General features: G+C 48.2%; 1 protein-coding gene across 1 annotated transcript in view; it reads right to left on the reverse strand.

The window, feature by feature from the left end:
- The window catches only part of RHBDL3 (rhomboid like 3), a 56213-nt gene extending 42787 nt beyond the window's left edge, over positions 1 to 13426 (reverse strand). The window contains 2 exon segments of the mRNA XM_062010940.1: positions 9899 to 9922; positions 13307 to 13426. Of these exon segments, the coding sequence (XP_061866924.1) occupies positions 9899 to 9922; positions 13307 to 13426 (144 nt within the window).
- Positions 13427 to 18229: the final 4803 nt, after the last annotated feature.

Below are 18229 nucleotides of genomic sequence, written 5' to 3' on the forward strand. Positions count from 1 at the left end.
ACAGAGCCATGCCAGGCAGCACTCTGGTACTGAGCACTATGGCAATTCAAATGCATCTATCAGAAAGACAGTGGAGAAAACTTTAAAACAAGTTTTAAAGCTATTTGTCAAATGTCATTGCATCACAGTTTTCCTGCTTTTAAGGTGGGTTTTTTTTCAGATCCCAAATAACCTGCTCCTATGTCAGCAATCACAACAAGTATCTTGCCAAGATATGACATAGTCTATGTGACCCAGGTGTGGGCACTGACCTGGCCAGCACATAACTTTCTTCCCAAAGTTGGTAGCTCCAGATCAGGCTCCCTCATTCCACAGCCATGTAGTAGTAGTGGCAAAGAGACATGATACAATACTAATCCTTCTCCTTCCTTCTCTACAGGGCAAGAGGACAGGTCGTGCACTGCCTGTAGCTCAAGTCAGTGCAGCTCAAATATTGCAAACAACTGCACAGCTTACTGTAGAGCACCTTATGTTCTGCAAAAGGGCCAGCTCTCCTCTTTGGGGTGATGAGTTATTGATCAGAAAAGAACAGCAAAGCAGCATCCTGTGTCTCAGGCTCTACACAAAGCTCTGCCACCAGCTAAATTGATAGACCCTAGCAAAGGAGGGTAAGAATCAGCAGGCACAGTTTGACTCTACTACAGGCAGTTTAACACCCAGAATTAAGGGCTACTGAGCAATAAGGAGTGATGGGACAGAAGGAGAGTTACCTTACTAATCTGATTAAGCAGGGAGAATGGCCAATCATTCTCTTCCTCCAGGTCAGTGTAGGGTGACACAGGCCGGATCATCTATACATTGTCAATAAGCATCTGTCATTGGCAAGGAACACAATACTGAGGCACTTGGAAACATCCATTCTCTGGTGTCACCGTTACAACTGGCTCACAGAGCATCTCCATCACAGGAGGCAGGTCCTGAGCAGGGCTGTTTGCATCAGCAAAACAGCCTGGTGTTCCCACTGGGAAAGAGCTCATTCAGCTACACCTCATGAGGAACAAGGAGCAGAGAATGACTGCAGAGAGACAACAGCACTCATGCTGCAGAGAGCATCTTTCCTTGAATGAACTCCTCTGGCTCAGGTTGGGTGTGCATAATTCAGGGTGGCTACAAGGCTACAAAAAAACATCCAATGCAGCTTTGTGTCAAAGCTCCACCCACAGATCAGCTACATAATTAATAAGAAGGAAAAAGAACATTATCCCAAGCTGATTTGCAGATCCTCAGCAATCGGCAGAACTCGTTGTGCTCTGCTTGGCCTTAGAAGTCTGCAAAAGGAACATACCTCATGCATCATACTGCGTGCTTGGTCATTAAATACAGGCTTAGAAGCCAATAAAGCCACTGTTGCTGGCAAGCATGGAGTGATTTTTTGCATGAACTAGTTTGTTTTGCAGTAGTCCCAAAAGTTAATTAGTTTTCACAGTTTTATTACTCCACATGGTCAAATAACAGCCTGGAGATCCCAGTCAGCTGGAACCATGCAAGGTCCAGACAATTCTCAGTGTGCTTTTCAGGACTGTTTGCTAGGGCCATAAATCAGCAGCTGGCAAATGACTTTCTGCCCCATCTCTTCTTGGCCACCAGTACCAACCCCAAAAGATCCCATTAATCAATGCAGTAATGGCAGTTCCCAGCTTAGGACCACAGAGGGAATAAGGCTGGAAGATGCTATTTCAGACACATTTGACAATTTTTGGGAGACATTTTGGCTCTCATCAGCCTGGGAGGAGTCACCCGATGCACTTGTCTGTTGAAGGGGACTGTGCAGCATTTATATCTCAGCCAGCTCAAGCTCTCACATATAACTGTGAAACTACACTGCTGCTCTCTCCACCTCAAAAGCTGTAAGGTAGATAATTTGGCCATTGTGCTCATTCATAAAAAGATATGCCTTTGACCTCTCCAAATGCTATGGAAAGCAGTGAATGCAGGCAGGAGGTGATTTGCCAAGGGGCAAAGCTAAAATCCCACTTTGCTCTCCAAATCTCTGAGGGCACACACCATTCTGGTACCTGCCCCAGCAAAACACAGAGTTGAATTTATACACACCATGGGTGCAGGACAATTGTCATACATATTTCAAGTGCTTTGTTAGACCAAGTCAGAGCACACAGGGTCAAGTCCTCCAGCAGTTTCTGTGAAACTTTCCATTTTTCACCTTTGATAATATTGATCCTTGCTCTGCAAGAGGTAGGCACAGCTATGTCTCACTGGCTGTAGACTGTCCTCAACAAGCACTTCTGCTACAATTGTACAGCACAAACAAGTATGCTGCACAAAGCAGGGTGTGCATCACCACTGGTACCTAATCATGAAGGATCAGAGAGGCAAAGGGACATTTCCTCAGGGAACATTGCCCTGAAGAAATGGCTGAGACCAGAGTTTTGATGATAGTCACACAAAGCTTTGCCTTCAGCAGCCTCATTTATTTTTTCCTCATGCAACTCAGGAAACTCCAGAGTATATGCTACTTACAGAGTATGTCAAGTATCAAAGAACTTGAACAGTTCCTAGGGGTAAGATTGATCTTGCTTGTTTAACACCAGTTTCATACATTGTTACTCTTCTCATCAGCAACACAGGGTCATTGCAGACAGCTGTTCCTAAGCAACAGGGATGTATACTAAGAATACATACATTCTCTGTGCCTTGCTAGTGATGGAGATTTACTTTTAGAGTTGAAAGAATTCAAGGTCCCTGTGAATCTTGATGTGATTACAAGCATTCAGGACTTTTGTTAAGGCATATAATTCTGGTGATAGAGTATCTCCAGCATTACCACAAGTAGTGGTGATGCCAATACTCAGGAGACTGGAAGAGGAGAAAGAAGGACTGTCCCAGGTGCTACAGTTTGAACTGGCAAACACTGAAAGGCTGGAATCCCATAAAAATCCAGAGTATTTAGCTTTCCTCAGCAGCCTGTGTGTACAAACAGGCAGGAAAATGGCCCTTCCTCTGCACCTCATCAACTTTGTCTCATGGTGTGTTGGTATCAAGCTGATTTTAGACCAACATATTGCCCAATGCCTAATGAGGAGACAGAAAGAGATCATAGCTTCCTCAGCTGCTGTCAAACCCAAACACTGCTGCATTTAATGTGCAAACATGCCCTGGTACACTTGCCCTGACTGTAAATACCAGAAGGCAATGGGAACATCATACTTCCTACTGCAGAGGAGAAACACTTGCTTCCCAGGTCTGGCAGAAAGTAACTTTAAAAGCTCTGTAAATGTTACAAGCATAAGTGATGATGGTGTAGAAAAGCACCTCCAAACTCATTCCACTCGCTAAGCAGATGGCTTGTTCCTCTGGAGACTGGATGATCTCTTTCCCTTCTCTGTCAGAACAGAGCACACAGCCACAGAGCACAATACACCAGCTGATTTGCAGAACAGCATCAATCCACCGTGTTTACAGCTTTTTCTCCCCTTTCTCTTTAAACACGCAGGCTTAAATGTTTTTATTGCTTCAGTGATTTTCTATGCACAAGACAGGATTTGAGCACAATGCATTAGTAAGGATCTATGTGCCTAAATGCTATCCGGCATGTTCAGCTGGAACAACAGAGTGTCTGCTCCCAAAGCCCCCTGCTGCAGCTGGGATCAGGCCCACAGCCTCCCATCACAGCTGGGATTGGATCCCAATCCCCACAGCCTCCTGCCACATTCAGGATCGGGCCCCAGAGCCTTGTGCCAGCGTTGGGAGGCAGCAGAGCCACCACTCTGCCTGTGGCCAGACATCCCTCTCAGATGCCAGGCTCAGATGCAGATTTCCAGGCAGCTCAGGGGCGGAAGGTGCACAAACGTGTTATGAGTGGGAAGACTCCTGAGGTTTTTACAAATCTAGAGACATCAAGCTGCCAGTAACTCACGAGCTGTGTAAGACTGACTCAGCCTCCATGTGCTTTTTGGTGTGTTTGTTATGACTCCTTGAAACGTTTCAGGAGATGCTTACTTCTACCAGCACAAGCTCGATAGTGCTGTGCTTGCTACGCTGCTGTTAGCTGGCTCGTAGGGTTGGCTTCTATTCCCAACTTTTTTTGTGCTAGGCAAAGACAAAAGTCTGCATACAGGCTGGGGGGTTGGAGAGAGGAGTGTCCAAATAGCCAGGAAAAGGGGAAATGGGGTAGCTGATCACAAACCTTGCATGCTGTAGGGAAGTCATCAAATACAGACAATTTCAGAGACCCTAGCTTAAGGGCTGGCTGGTGTTCAGTGTACACAGGTATTAGAAGATTAAGGAGGAACTTGGGGGATTTTTGCTGTTCATCCTGAAAGAGGCAGGAAGATCATTATTGACCTCCAGGTAGCTTTTTCATGCTGAGCCATCACTCCAGGGCATCGTGGCTAAAAGCCAAATCTGAGTATAAGCCTTAAAGTGCTGGGAGATTGCCATCCACTGTAGCAACACTGGTAATGGACACAGGCTAATCCAGGCTAGGCAGAATACAAGGCACTACACTGCACAGGGAATAGTCTCTCGGACATCTATTCAACACTCAATGCCTCAGTTTCCTTCTTTGGCTGAAGGAAGGATAAATTCTCCTTCTCTCTTTCCTGGGAGCTGCCATATTCAGAAGAACCTCTGGCAGAAGGCAGCAAGGGGTTGATAATCCAGACAGCATCAGCAAACCAATCTCCTTCAGCAAAATCAGATCCTCCCTTACCAGATCATTCTTCCCTTCAAGTCTGTCCACAGGGCAATGAATTTGAAGGGACTCTCTTTTTTTTTCCCAAGCCCATAACCCAAAGTGGAAGAGTCAAAGGGTTAATGCTGCATGACAAAGGTCAGCCCAGTTTGGGGAGGGAGGAGAAAAGGAAGCATTGTGGCCAAAGACAGCAGCTCCCTGCAACCAAAAGCCACTTGAGAAATGCAAAGTGATGGCATTACTCAAAGAAAAAAAAAAAAGGCCTGAGAGGCCTGTGTAAATCCCAGGGCTTTACTGCTCACAAAAGCCCAGCCCCCGAGTCATTAATCGTGTGCTCCATGGCCGGCCCTCGGAGCGCGGCAGACGACACATGCCCAGCTGCTGTTCCACCCTGCGCAAGGTAGCGGGGCAGAGGCAGGTGCACTCCCAGTGCCCTCTGCTCGAGACTAATCTATTCTCCCTCCTTGGCCTCAGCCTTTCATCCCCTGCAGCAGCCCACGCTGACAACTGTAAATGAGATTAGACTTCAAGGCGTGGGGCAGATGCAGAACCCCCTCTGTGCATTGCCAGGAGACCCTTGTAGCTTTTAAAGTGTCTTTCCCCTTTACAATGCACAGCTTGGTGGAGGGGGAGAAGAGAGCAAATTTCTTGTCATGCTCACAGAAGCATCTGTTAGAGGCAGACTCTGGTTTTAGGGCTGGGATGCTCATCTGTTTTCACCATGGACAATCTTCCCACCAATACCTTTGATTCTCCAGTTCACATTTGGAGATGAAATAACAAGCTTATGACAATTTCCCAATTCCAGTTCCTGTAACCTCCTCTTTGCTGCATCACTCCACTTAAATGCAGACACATGTTTAGACAAATACCGTTTTAAAAGGTTAAAAATTGGTCCAAAATTCAGGCAAGGACTTCGGGTTATATAACCTTCCTGTTCACTCCCCCTACCTGTGCTGCTGCTCTCACTGCCATAGTTCCCTATTCCTCATCTTGCAGTTTCTGTTCCTCCTGCTTACAGTGACCTGCACAAACCAGTCATAAGACACAAGCAATTTGTAAAAAAGTGGTAAAATCTGCAGGCACAAACCACTGCCTAGAGCTCAGAGAGACCTGTCTGGAGAGGTCTTTCAGCCCTAGTTGGCAGGGGTTAGCCAGCAACAAGTCAGGGAAACTTTTCCAAGTGAGGTGTGATGTCTAGCTCAACACTGCCCCAGTACACAAACTGGATTTTCCTTGTGTGGGAAATAGTTCATCCTGCCTGTGTTAAAAGCCATCCAGAGAAAAGGGACATAGTTAACATGAAAGATCATAGAGTTTAACATATTTTTCTTAGTTACCACTAACCATGATAATAGCTGGCCTGATTTTATGGATTGCTTTGCAATGTCAGTTGTGCAAGAACCAGCCCTGGATTTAAGAAGGCTGCAAAGTCAGCATATTTTAAAGCATATTTTAATGTTTTATGAGACCATGGCAGAGCAGGTTCAGCTGCACCCGCTGCTGGTAGTGTCAGCAACTGAACTCTTCCTGGAAAGTGCATGTCTAGTCCAGGGTATCTCTACAGCCTTGTTTCTGAGCTCAAGTTTTCCATTAGCTGCCTACACAGGCTGGGTAACTTGGCATCTCTCTGCATTCCCCGTAAACTCTGTTCATCTGCTGCCATCACACCCACATACAAGTCTCAGGAAGGAATCCAGGATTTCTAAAGCAGCTGCAACAAAAGCACAGCCTGGATTGATAAGCAATAGGATCAAGGTGCTGAGCCAGTGAAGAGGGTCTTTTTGGAGAGTTTTGCCTGTGTCTGTTTAAAACAAGTTTGTTGTCATGACTACAAACCAGGGTATGGGTGAGAGGAAGGGAGAACTCAGACATGAGGGCTAATAATTCACTCTTGGAATCTCAGCAGCCACTGGGATGAGGAAACAAAGATGATCAAGCTCTTGGCATCTAGCAAGGCTAAATGCCACCTTCAGAAGGCAAGCCTGTCCTCATAATGAACTTCATCTCCTAGATAGCCCCTTTCACCCAGCAGAGCCAAGGGCTGGATAATACCGATTAGCTGCAGTCATCTCTAAAGCAGGGACACTGGGGACACAGGGGCAAAGAAGGGCACCCAAAGCTCTAGAAAGGACATAGAAAAGCAGAAATGCCTCTCACTTTCCAACCATCAGACAATTTGGCTTCAACAAGGACAGCGAGATGTTCTCATGCCTGTCTGCAAGGCAACTAACAGGGGATCTTACTAGCACAGAGAAGCGTGAAACTGTCAGGACCTGCTCCTGGGATTGTCATATTTTTAACTTTACCAGAAGATTAACAAAAAAAATGGTGTTCTGGACAGAAGAAAACCCCAAGTGATTGTGAAGGGATGGAGAGAGGCAATGCCTTGTTCTGCTCAGAGCTTGTATCCCACACGGAGTCAGTGTGGAGTGCTCAGTGACAGCACAGGCTCTGCAGAAGGCAGCAGATGCGGAGTTAATGCCTGTGTGGGGGTGGAGGGTGTTTATGAGCACAATAAATAAATGTATGAATCCTGTAAAAGTTCCCATATAAAAGTGAGTTAGAGCTGCCTGAGGGCCATGGCCTCATAATAAAATCCACATCGCGTAAGCACAGTACGAAGCAGCAGCTGTACTGTAGCTGCCTGGCTGCAGCACTGAAAAACCACGAGTCTGCCAGCTGCCGAACTCTTGGGTGAAGGGCTGACTCCACCAAATGCAGGAGGAATTCTGGTACTTGCTTCACTGTAGTTGGGATTTTGGCCTAGGAGGGGCTGCTTTGAACCTCAAAGCCTAGGAAGCAGTATTGGATCTGCCTTTTTGCCAAATTTAAGTTATTTTACTTCTTAAAAAGAAACAATCTGCAAGTGTCTGGAGATAATAGCTTGAGTCACTGATAGTTCCCAGTGTGACAGCTTAGAGCTGGATCAAAACAAATACAAAATTCCTCCAGAAAGCATTGTCAGTCGCTCCTCTCCCAAAAATAAACAAGCAAAAAGCACTGCTTTTGGCTCAACAGCAATTTTCATCACGAACTTTTGTATGTTTAAGATGCTGGGAGGAGACAAAAGAAACCAAATCCTGTCTTTAAATTAATATTCATTTATTTTCCCCCTGAAAGGCAAGGGGGTTGTGCTGACCCCTCCCTCACAGTTTGTTGTCATACTGCATCACCCCAGAAATGAGAAGCTCCCAGCCTGGGAATTCCCAACAGCTGTAACTCTTGCTCCAGAGCCTTCTATTGGTCTGCTGAGAGGTGAAGGCAGAGGCCTGCAGCTGAGAGCGTGGCTATCAAACTTCAGTCACAGCTTGTGAGTCACAAACGCACACAGCATGTGAATCTTTGGCCACCCATTTCCACTCCAAGTACACACAGGGCCAGGTCTTGTCTCTCAGGGAGGGCTGCAACTGTTGTGAGTGTCAACACACGGGATTTCTCTAGTTACCAAGCCTGTCCTGGTGTTTCGCATGGACACCAATCAGAGCTAAACAAAACTCTCCCTTCTCCCACCAGCACAGAGCCGCTGGGAATAGCAAGCTTGCTCTGTGACAAATAGCATCTTGCAATTCACTGCAGTGCTAATTGCATTGCCCATATAATGCTCAAGAAAGACGTCAGCTCCACGGCTTTGCCCACAGGCAACAAGGACGTTATTGATTTACTCAGGACTTACAACTAGTTGTCACAGGTTGCCTTCTCTTTGATAACAAAGCCTTACAGACAAGGCTTAAATTTCAACTGCAGCCCTAATTGAAACATAGCTAATTATGGAAGGTCTGCCTGTAAAGCCCCTTCCCTCATTACTGGGGTAATGTTCTGTAAATCCAACAGTCAAACTCTCCCCTCCCTTAAAAGGAAGGAAAACCCCCCATCTACTATTCAGGCAAGTCCAGTGGGAAATTACAGATTCCTCTCTTTGAGCCTGAGGTAGCTACCAGCCAAGAGCCCCATCCCACAAGGACTCAATGACTTCAAAGGATGCTTGTAGAATCAGACTCCAAATTAAGGCCAACACTTGAGTCAGGGGAGAATTCAAAGTGGCTGAAACAAACATTCAGCCCAGACCACAAGTAATTCATCTTGCATCCACCTTTTGAGTGGCAGCATGCCTTATGAGCCTCAGCAAATTTAAATACACCACACAATTTAGGTGTGATCAACAATTACAGTACTCTAATTCCCAGCTGCCAGCTTGCTTGACTGTACAACAACAAACGTAGTGCAGTCCAGATACGTGGATTAGCAGTCAGTCACAGCCACAGTCACGGGTATAAATGAGCACTCATCAGAACAGGCAGGGCAGTTATTAGCTGAATGATAATGGGACTCCCAGGATACCAAGGACATCCTTTTGCTGAGACTGTACTACAGTTTTTGGCTTTGCTGTTCAGCCAGACACAGAAGCAAGATTATCGCCTCATAAAGCAGGGACAAAATCCCAGCTGAACTTTAGTATTGCCAGGACGATGCCAGCATCAGAGTAAGCTCCCTTACAGAAGGTGACATTTACACTCACACAGAAGAGTACAAAAGTTTATGGCATCTCTGCAGTTTAGAAGCAAGTGAACCCTAGAAAAATCCGTTCAGTTTATAGCTGCTTCGCATTTCAACCTGGCAGATGGAAGGAACACCACAAAGCAAACATGTCAGTTAAAGCAGCTAAAAGTATAATTTACAAACAGGAATCCACAACCCAGATTCTCAGCAGCTATAACTCAAAGCTCTACAGGGCTGTGCTGATTTCAGCCAGCTACAACCAGTGTCTTTGGTACAGAAGCAGATACTTTGCTAATTCTGTGCAAGTTTAAAGCAGCAAGCCCTCCCTGGAGGAGGTAACCCCACAGAAGTCAGTTTAGCAGCTGGGGAGCCATTTCAAAGAATACAGTGCTGGTTTGACAGGTCTCAGTTTGCCTGCCTCAAGGAGCACAAGCTCCTTTAATCCACAGAACAAGGACAGCACAGCTGGCAGCAAACAGAGCAGCACGACTCTGTCCCTGTGCTAACAGGGATGACCAGCCTGAGCCTGCTTCTGGCCCTGGTTGCTCTGACGAGGAATTGAGAGAAAGGCCCATAGCAGTACTGATAATTATGACCTGCACACCAGCATCCTGGGAACTGGCAGCATGGAGCACGTTATTCCTAGGCTGTCTTTTAAATGCAGGGGAATTCTATTACAGAAGAAATTAACTGAAGGTTAGACTCTTTGCTCACAAGACAGAGACAATAGATCAGTTGTTCACATACCTGATCAAACAGGGCTTTCCAGTGCTGAGAGGCAATGCATAAGGGAAGAAAAAGAAGAAAAAGAAGGTATAAGAGCAACAACATTAATATGCAGCAAACTGTTGAAGTATAACCTAACCAAAAAATAACAAAATGATTTAGTGCCATTTCCAACATCCTCCTTCATCCCAGCATCACCTACCCTTCCTGGGAGGAGGCAAAGGAATCTACCAACCACAGGGAAGACAGTTGTCATTTGCAAATCCAAATTAGGATGAACTCAGAACATTCATGTGTTAATTCTGTTTTCTCCCGCTTTGTCTACTTGCAGGCAAGCAAAGAATAAAAGGCTTTTCTACTCATAGGGATCAAGGAAGCTGGCTGTATATTGAGGGAAAGGAGGAATTAGCAATGTTTTTTCATATCACTTGAAGATCCTGTGGCCCAACACTGGCCATGGACCACCTTGCCTTGTCAGAGCTTTGTCTGCTGCCTGCCTTTAACTCTGGCAGGACACCTCTGCAAGATCTTTGATAACTCCAGTTCTTTGAGCCTCACATGTTGACCTCTGAGAAACAGGTAATTCCTCTCACACAAGGGGGGGGGGTGGAAGGCTGAAGAGAGCCCATTACAGAGATTTACCCCACAACTTTTGTTCTGGCAGATTTGCTTTAAAGCTCTGTGTAGGAGGAAGCCTCAACACTGATAACTACCTGAACACTCCACAAGTCCCTGTCACTTGGGATCAGAAAAAAGAAGCTGGTAATTGGCTCCCATTTATGCTTTGTAGAAAGATCAAGATGAGGTTCCCTCCCTGTCCCAGGCTTGCTGCCTCACTGTCCCATGGAACAGAGGAAATTCCTAATGAACAGTTTCAGGGTCTCCCCAATCTGTCCTGGATTTGGGGGCTAGCTGAGAGTAACTTCCATGGGGCAGCACTGGGGTAACCACCAGCTTCGGATCTCCAGGAAAGAACTGGCACATTTCCAGCTCTCCTGACTGAAGTGCTGTTCAGCATACCACTTAGTTTCTGCCTCATTCACCTTCACAGAAAAGCAAAATAAGTAAAATAACAAACATCAGACTCATGGAAGCAAATTTCCTCACTGTGCTATACACAAACCAAATTGCATTTCATCGGATGGGTTGTTGGCTCCCCTCCTCCCCATGCCTCTCTCCATTTATAAACTCCCATTTATCATCATAAATCAGCCCAGCACTTTAAACAGAACATTTTGAGCCTGCCTGAATCCTGGTTTTCTGGAATGCTGCTCAGAGCTACAATGACATCACAGCTGAGCTCTTACACACTGTCAAGGCTGTGACAGCCAAACCTCCACTATGTAATATTTCTGTGATTAATAACACATAAAAACTGACCTTGTGTCAGTTGGCAAAGCCAGAGAGCTTACATCAAGCCTTGAAATGTAATAACAACAGAAAATCTACCCCCAGGTAGGTCTCACAGGGGCACAGTTCTAGCACAGAGCAGTTTAAATTTCCAGAGATGATGCTCTGTAGCCTGCTTGTTTCAGCAGGAAATCTTGGCCAAGCAGGAGGAGGGCATTTACACCACTTCCTGCTCTTCTGACTTGCAGATGATACACGATACCTCAGACTTCTGTCACATCATCTATTGCTCGCTCTCAGCAGCTTCCCATAACCAATGCAACTGCAGGCTCCTGCTCTGTTTTGTTGGTTGCAGAAAACAAGGTACCAGAATCAAATAACAACGCAGATCCCAGTGGCGAGACACTGCAAGTTGGATCAGACTCAAGCTGTTCTACCTCAAGGTCAAACAGCAAGTCAGTAGCACAACTAGGATGAGAATCTAGTTTCCACCAAGGAAAGCTCACCATCTCTCTCATGTCTCAGGAGCCTAATCCTGCCAGGCACTCAGCACTTCAGCATCTCCTGGGCCCCTGGCAGGATTGAATTGCTAATGGCTGCACTGATGTAGAGACTGGAGCAACTCCAGGGGGCCCATGTATACCACAACAGGAAATCTGCCTTGCAGACCATCCAGACAAGCACAAAATTTGTCAGGGAAGCAAAGGTCACAGTCTGAGGTAAGCAAGCACTGGAATTTTGAAACCTGCACTGTTGAAAGCTCCTGGAAAGCCACGCTGTCCGAGTGAAAACTACACATGCCCCAGGTCAGGCATGCTCCCCTTAAGATTGTCGGGCAGTGTCATAGCAGGGGTCAAACTACATCACACTCCTGACTACATCACTCCTGGCTGCACAGCGCTCAGGAATACAGCCTGGGGAATGCAGCTCTGCCTGCACTTCCTCCGTTTCCCTCTGGGAGGAAAATCCAGCAGCAACTGAATTCTAGGCGATTCAGAAGGAAAGGCTAGGGGACGAGGAGTAGGCACTGCCCCATAGCAGCTCCAGACGGGTTTCTCCAGCAGCGTCATAAAATTAGAGGGGAAAGGGGATGCGCCATTGCTGGGAGCTTCTTTCCCGAGTGTCCCTTTCATACCGGTGCAGAACCCAAGACAGAGCCCTGAGACACATTGAGTAACACTGCCTCATGCCTCCGCAGGCAGGAGCAGACCCTGCGCTTACCTCTGCAGACCGAGCAGACACTTTGCACAGTTCTCATCCCAGCAGACTTTGCTGGGAAGGAGAGCTGCGAGCAGCCCTGGGATACCCTCGGAACGTGGGATCTGCTCCCCTCCGCGCCCTCCCGGACAGGGGCACGGCGGGAGCTGCGGAATCGCCGCCTCGGCTCTGCGGGCTCTGCCGCTCAGCCCGTTCAAAGCGCGCAGGACCACTTGGTGTCCTTCGAGGCTGGGTGAGCAGCGGCAGAGACTCGGTGCCAGGTTATCCCACCTTCAGGTGCAATCAGAGCTCTGAGGGTAGAGACAAGCTTATCAGCCCTGTCGAGACGGGAAAAAAAACTTCCTCGGCTGTTTATTGCTCGAGTGCTGGAAGAGGGAACAGGCTCCCGAAAGCGTATGGCATCTGTCACCCTCCGAGTGTCTAGGACTCGGGAAGAGCTCTGTGTCCCCAGGATGCCCCGCTAGCCAAGGCGTCAGCCCCCCTCTAGCCCCCGGAGACGCCTCTGCGCAGCCCCGCTGCCTCTGCCCGCCCAGCCGCAGCATCTCCGTGGCGCGGCTCCGGGCGCGGACACCGAGCGGACCGGCTGCCCGTCCGCGCCGCTGCCTCCGGCGCTTTCGGAGCCGGGGCAGGGAGGAGAAGGGAACTGCGGCCCCGAGGACGGAGGCAGCCCGGCGGCTGCCGGAACCTGCAGGGAGCCGGCGGTGAGGGATACGGAGGGCAGCGGGGACGACGGCTGTCCCTCGCCCCTGAGGGTCACCAGCCCCATTCCTCCCCCCATCCCGGGCTTCATCTATAAATAGCTTGAGCCGATTAACCCAGCCCGCAGGAAAGGGGGGAAGACACCGAGCAAAGCAAACTTACATCCTCTGCGGCCATAGGTAGGACATCCTCGGAGTCCAGCACCTCGATTTCTTCTGCCTCTGAGCTGGCAGCCACAGCGGGAGAAGAGCTGGCGTGAGGCTCCGGCAGCCTGTCTCCCATGCTTGGAAACGGTCCCCCTCCAGCCCCCGCCCCCCCTCCCCTTCTCCCCAGATCCTTAAAGAAATTAAACCTAGCTGCTGCTTGGCAAACTTTCAAGAGCAGCCGAGCCTGCCTTCATGACTCCCGCAACCAGGAGGGGAGGAAATCCTCCATCCAGGGAACATCCAATTAGCGCGGGCAGCGCTGGCGGGCGGCATCCCGGCGGCCGGCTCCGGCCGGGGCCGGTGACCCCTCCCCGCGCCGGCTCGGACCGCTCGCCTCCTCCCGCCCCCAGCCCGGGGCACGGCCGGCGCCTCCCCCGAGCCATGCCGGCCCGGGGGGTGGGGGGCTGCACGTCCCCCGGGGCTCCCGGAGGCAGAGCCCGGAGCTGCAGCGCGTCCGGGGATGCGGGCGGGCGGAGATCGGCGGGGGGAGCCCCGGGTCTCCCCTGCCCGCCTGGACACCGCCTCCCCCGGGGGGCGACCCGCCCGGCACCGGGCAGCCCCTGCGGCAGGTCTCGGCGCTGTCCCTCTCCGGGGCCGGCTCTCGGGTACCTGCTGTTGCGGTCCCAGCGCCCTCGAACGAGCGCGGGCAGGTTGCAAGACGTGCCGGTAATTTGGGCTTTCCGAAGCTAACTTCTCCCTCCCGGAGAATCTCACAATTAGGGGCTGCTGAGGGGGTTTCATTTTTTTCAAACCATAATTATTTGTTTCTATATGTCGAGATGGGTATCTCAGCAATTTGGAGCCCGCATTAGGAGGTTGAGGAATGCCTCGACAGAAGGCAAAAATCCAGCAGTTTTAGCTTCTTCCAGTCAAGTGAAGAAATAGCAGGCTGGCAAGGGGAAGGGCAAGACGAGCCAGGCTGCTCACAGGGTGCCAATGCCTCTGCTCCCTGCTGCACCTACAGCCAAAGCTCGACAGAGGCCAGAATCAGGGCAGAGAGGGTCCAGCACCATAGGACACATTTTCTTAACACAAGAGCTCTGATACCAGGTCAGACTCTGCTGCAAGGTCAGAGCCAAGCCAAGTCCCTCCTGTCTCTACAGATTTGTATAAAAACCAAACAACAACAAAAAAGAAAAATAATGCAGATAGAATACCTTTGGGAAGAGGAATGGGATCTTCCATCCAGCAGTAGCAGAGCCTTCAGCAGAGATTGTCTCTCCCATCCACAGCTGTCACAACCTCCATCCTACATGTTACTTTTCATCTGGATCATAGTGATGGGAAACTACACAGGTCCAAGCTCTTTGCTGCTGGGTCCTAAGCTCTTAGTTAGGAATAGATTTTTCTGCAGAAAAAGGGGAAGGGTGCCAAGTTCGTCCCAGAAGTCCACATGAGCTACAGCCACCAGGGAACAGCAGGTTTCCTCATCACAGGATCCTGTACAGCTGTCACTAATTTGAGGTGATGGACAAAGGCTAAAATATCACCCCACAGAGCTGAGCAAGTTCAAGTAAAGGGAATGATCTCCTCTATCACTTGGTCTGTCCCTTAACAAAACCAACAAGAGATCTCAATCCTGCAAGTGATCCATGCTTTGGGAACAAATGAGTTATGATAATACTCTCATCCTCTAGCACTGCCCAGCTGCCACATCCTGAACAAATGTTAGAAAGGAATCTGTTATCTTCAACGAGTGCTAGGGTAAAAAACCTCTCTCTGTTCATGGTTCTGAGCCCAGCAGATCACAATCCTGGCCAAAAGATACTTTTTAAAGAAATGTGCCTTCCACTATTTGAAAAATTTTAGCTGAACCTTTAAAGGAAGTGCAGAATTCTTCTACCTTGGGATTCAGGTGGGAAAATGACAACAAAATAAAAGAGGAGGTCTCCAGTGCAACTGATGAACAAGAAGGCTTCTCTCCCCTTAATGTCCAAAACTGTCATCACCAGTTAAACAGAGCACACCTTCTTCAGGTTTAAAGGTGATTCCTTCAGCAGAGCATCCTGTTCTTCACTTGTCTAGAGCCCGTCCAGCCTGCACAGCACAAGATCAGGCTACCAAATCCAGCACTTTAGAAAAGCACCAACCTACTTTACTCATACAGCACCACCCCTGCCAAAATATTCCAGGCACTAAACAGCTATTATAAAAACAATTTCTTTTTTATTAAAAAACTAAACCTCATCAAAACTTCAAAACAGATGGATAAGCAAAAATATGCCATGCCAACAGAAAGAAACAGCAATCATTTAAAGATGTCTGTAGGGAGGAGGGAGGCGAGTTTTTAAAGTGAAGAGAGAATAAATGAGCTGAATTTCAAGGATAACAGGTTCCACACAGTTGGTGACTGCCATGTCTGTGTCGCCTCTGATTCCAGATGCCAGCAGGAAAATGCTCACCATGAAGTCTAAGATCAGTGAAACAAACAACAGGGAGAACCTCCAAATCTTACCTTAACACCAAACTCCCACTAAACTGGAAAACTGCTGCAAAATTACAAGTTCATTTTTCTCCTCCAAGTAATGCTTTTCACTAGTGGTAATGATAGGGGGTTTTTTTTCCAGAGAAATATCTCTGCACATTGCACATATGAGCTAGTGCTGTGCTATAATTGTCACAGAAAGGAAATTAACAGTATTCTAATGAGGAGTTTTGTTACAGACAAATTATCATCTTCCAAGTCTGTGAGAGCCTCTTAATTTAGACTGTCATTTCTCCCCACTGCATACCCTGGTGATTCTGCCTTGGAAAACAGTAATTGCTAGAGAAACTAGGGAGCTGTAGGCCACCACAAGAGCAGAGGCAGGCAGAACATACAAGGGCCTCAGAAGCAATGCAGACAGAGAGAACTTGCAATAATAAACCTCAATCCATTTTCACATTCAGTCCTGTAGGCAGCCTTTTATAGTCCTAATACTGCAAATAAAATGTAGATATATGTCCTTCCTGCATTGGAGGTGGCTAAAAAGGTCAGCTCATGAATATGCAATGAGAAGCCCTCAGAGTAGGGACCCAGCTAACATCTGTTAGCTAAACCTCATGAAGCAAATCAAAACAGTGTGTTCATGGGTACTTTTTCCACCCAAAGTAACCCCAAAGGGCTTTTACAAAACTGCCTAGCTCTCACAATTAGAAGTAAATGGAGCAACCTACCCAGCTTGATCGCTGAACCGGAGCTCAGGCAGCCCTGGAAGGCACCTTGTGAAGCAGTATTTTGGATCAGGAGCCAAAAATACTACACCCAAACACAACCTTAGAAAGAAGTTATATGGCACATGCAAGGTTGGGACTGGATCAGACCAGTCAGATCCTGAAAACAGCAACAAATCTCTGTTGCTGGTTTAGCCAACAAATCTTTGATCTGACCAGTCAGCCCATGAAAATGGCAACAAATCTCTAAGGACCACAGATGGTATGATTACAGTTTAAACTGTAATTCATTCAGTATTGGCGATGCTCCTCATGGCTGGAACAACACCAGTTCCATGATTTTAGAATCAATATGAATTAAGACTTTTTCAAGTCCAGCACTGAAAAGTTTCTTCCATCTCATTCAACCTGCTGCTCTTTTCTACTTCAGTAGCTGTGAGTGCTTGTAGCTGGTTCTAATTCTGTTTGGTTACATTTGAGGAAATAATTACATTCACTATTAATCCTTTGTGTGTGTATGTGGTTGTCTTAAGAAGATCTTGTATCAGGTTAGCTCTACTGTATTGAAGATGTATCTGCTTCTTTTAAACTGTCAGCTGATGGCATCACAGCATGCATTAGTAGGTTCATTCCAATTTAAAATAACCCTTTGAAATGGAGATCAATAAGTAAATAAAAATTAATTTCTAAACTAAAATCAAGTCATGCTTACACCTGATCCTGAACTGACAACCTTTCAGACAGGAGGTCAAAGCCGAAGGGTGAAGGATGTCTCCAAGGAAGGAGAATCAAGATCTTTGTCCTCTCAGTGACTTTACACCACAGTCAGGCAATTCACACATCAGAATGATCGGGAAAAGGAGATGGAGTTTGGTTTTGGAAAATGCCATGGAAGAAATTGGCAGGAAACTGACAGGATCAGAGGAAATAAACCAAGTAACTGTTAAGAGGGCACGAGTGAGTTGACTGGGCTGCTCCTCCTACTTTTGGGCTTTTCTTCTTTATGTGCTCCACAAGTAGAATACATTCCACACATTGTGACTATAATCCTCACGGAATCCAGGAGGTCTCGGCCAGCGATATCGGGAGCAGGTAACGTGTCAGAGCTACACGGGCTTCGCAGAGAACGCTCACCACCTGCCCAAACAGCGCTGCAGCAGGGCGAGATACCAGCACTTGTGTTCTCTTCCAAGCAAATTTCTCTCCCTAAATCAACGGAGGAGGTTTCATAGAAGTACTTCGCGTCCTTCAGGCGCACGACACCTGGCCCTGAGGGGCAGCGCCGCGCCTCTGAGCTGCCCTCCGGACAGACCTTCCCTCAGGGGCAGTCAGGCCGCGGCCGTGCGGAGCGGCCCAGGGAGCCCACGAGGCTCTCCCCCGCCGGTGTTCGAGCGCTGGCCGGGCTGTTTCACTCGGTGGGGCCGGTGCCCACTGTCCCGCTCCGCGCCGCTCGGCCCCGGCCCCGGGCTCGGCCTCAGCCGCTGCCCCTCAGCTCGGCGGCAGCGCGCGCCCTGGCGGCGGTTCCCGCCTCGGGCGCGGGGCCCTCAGGCGCCCTCAGGGCCGCCCCGCCAGGTGCGATTTAACCATTTCCATGGAAACGCGTCTCTTCGAATGCTTGTTGCATGAGGAATAGAAAGCATCTTAAATAAACAGGTTCAGGAGGAGGAATCTACTGGCCGTGGTTCCCAGGCACCTAGCGGGAGGAGGATACAGAGAAGTCTCTGTC

Source organism: Colius striatus, chromosome 18 (genome assembly GCF_028858725.1).
Source record: "Colius striatus isolate bColStr4 chromosome 18, bColStr4.1.hap1, whole genome shotgun sequence".
NCBI classification, from domain to species: domain Eukaryota; kingdom Metazoa; phylum Chordata; class Aves; order Coliiformes; family Coliidae; genus Colius; species Colius striatus.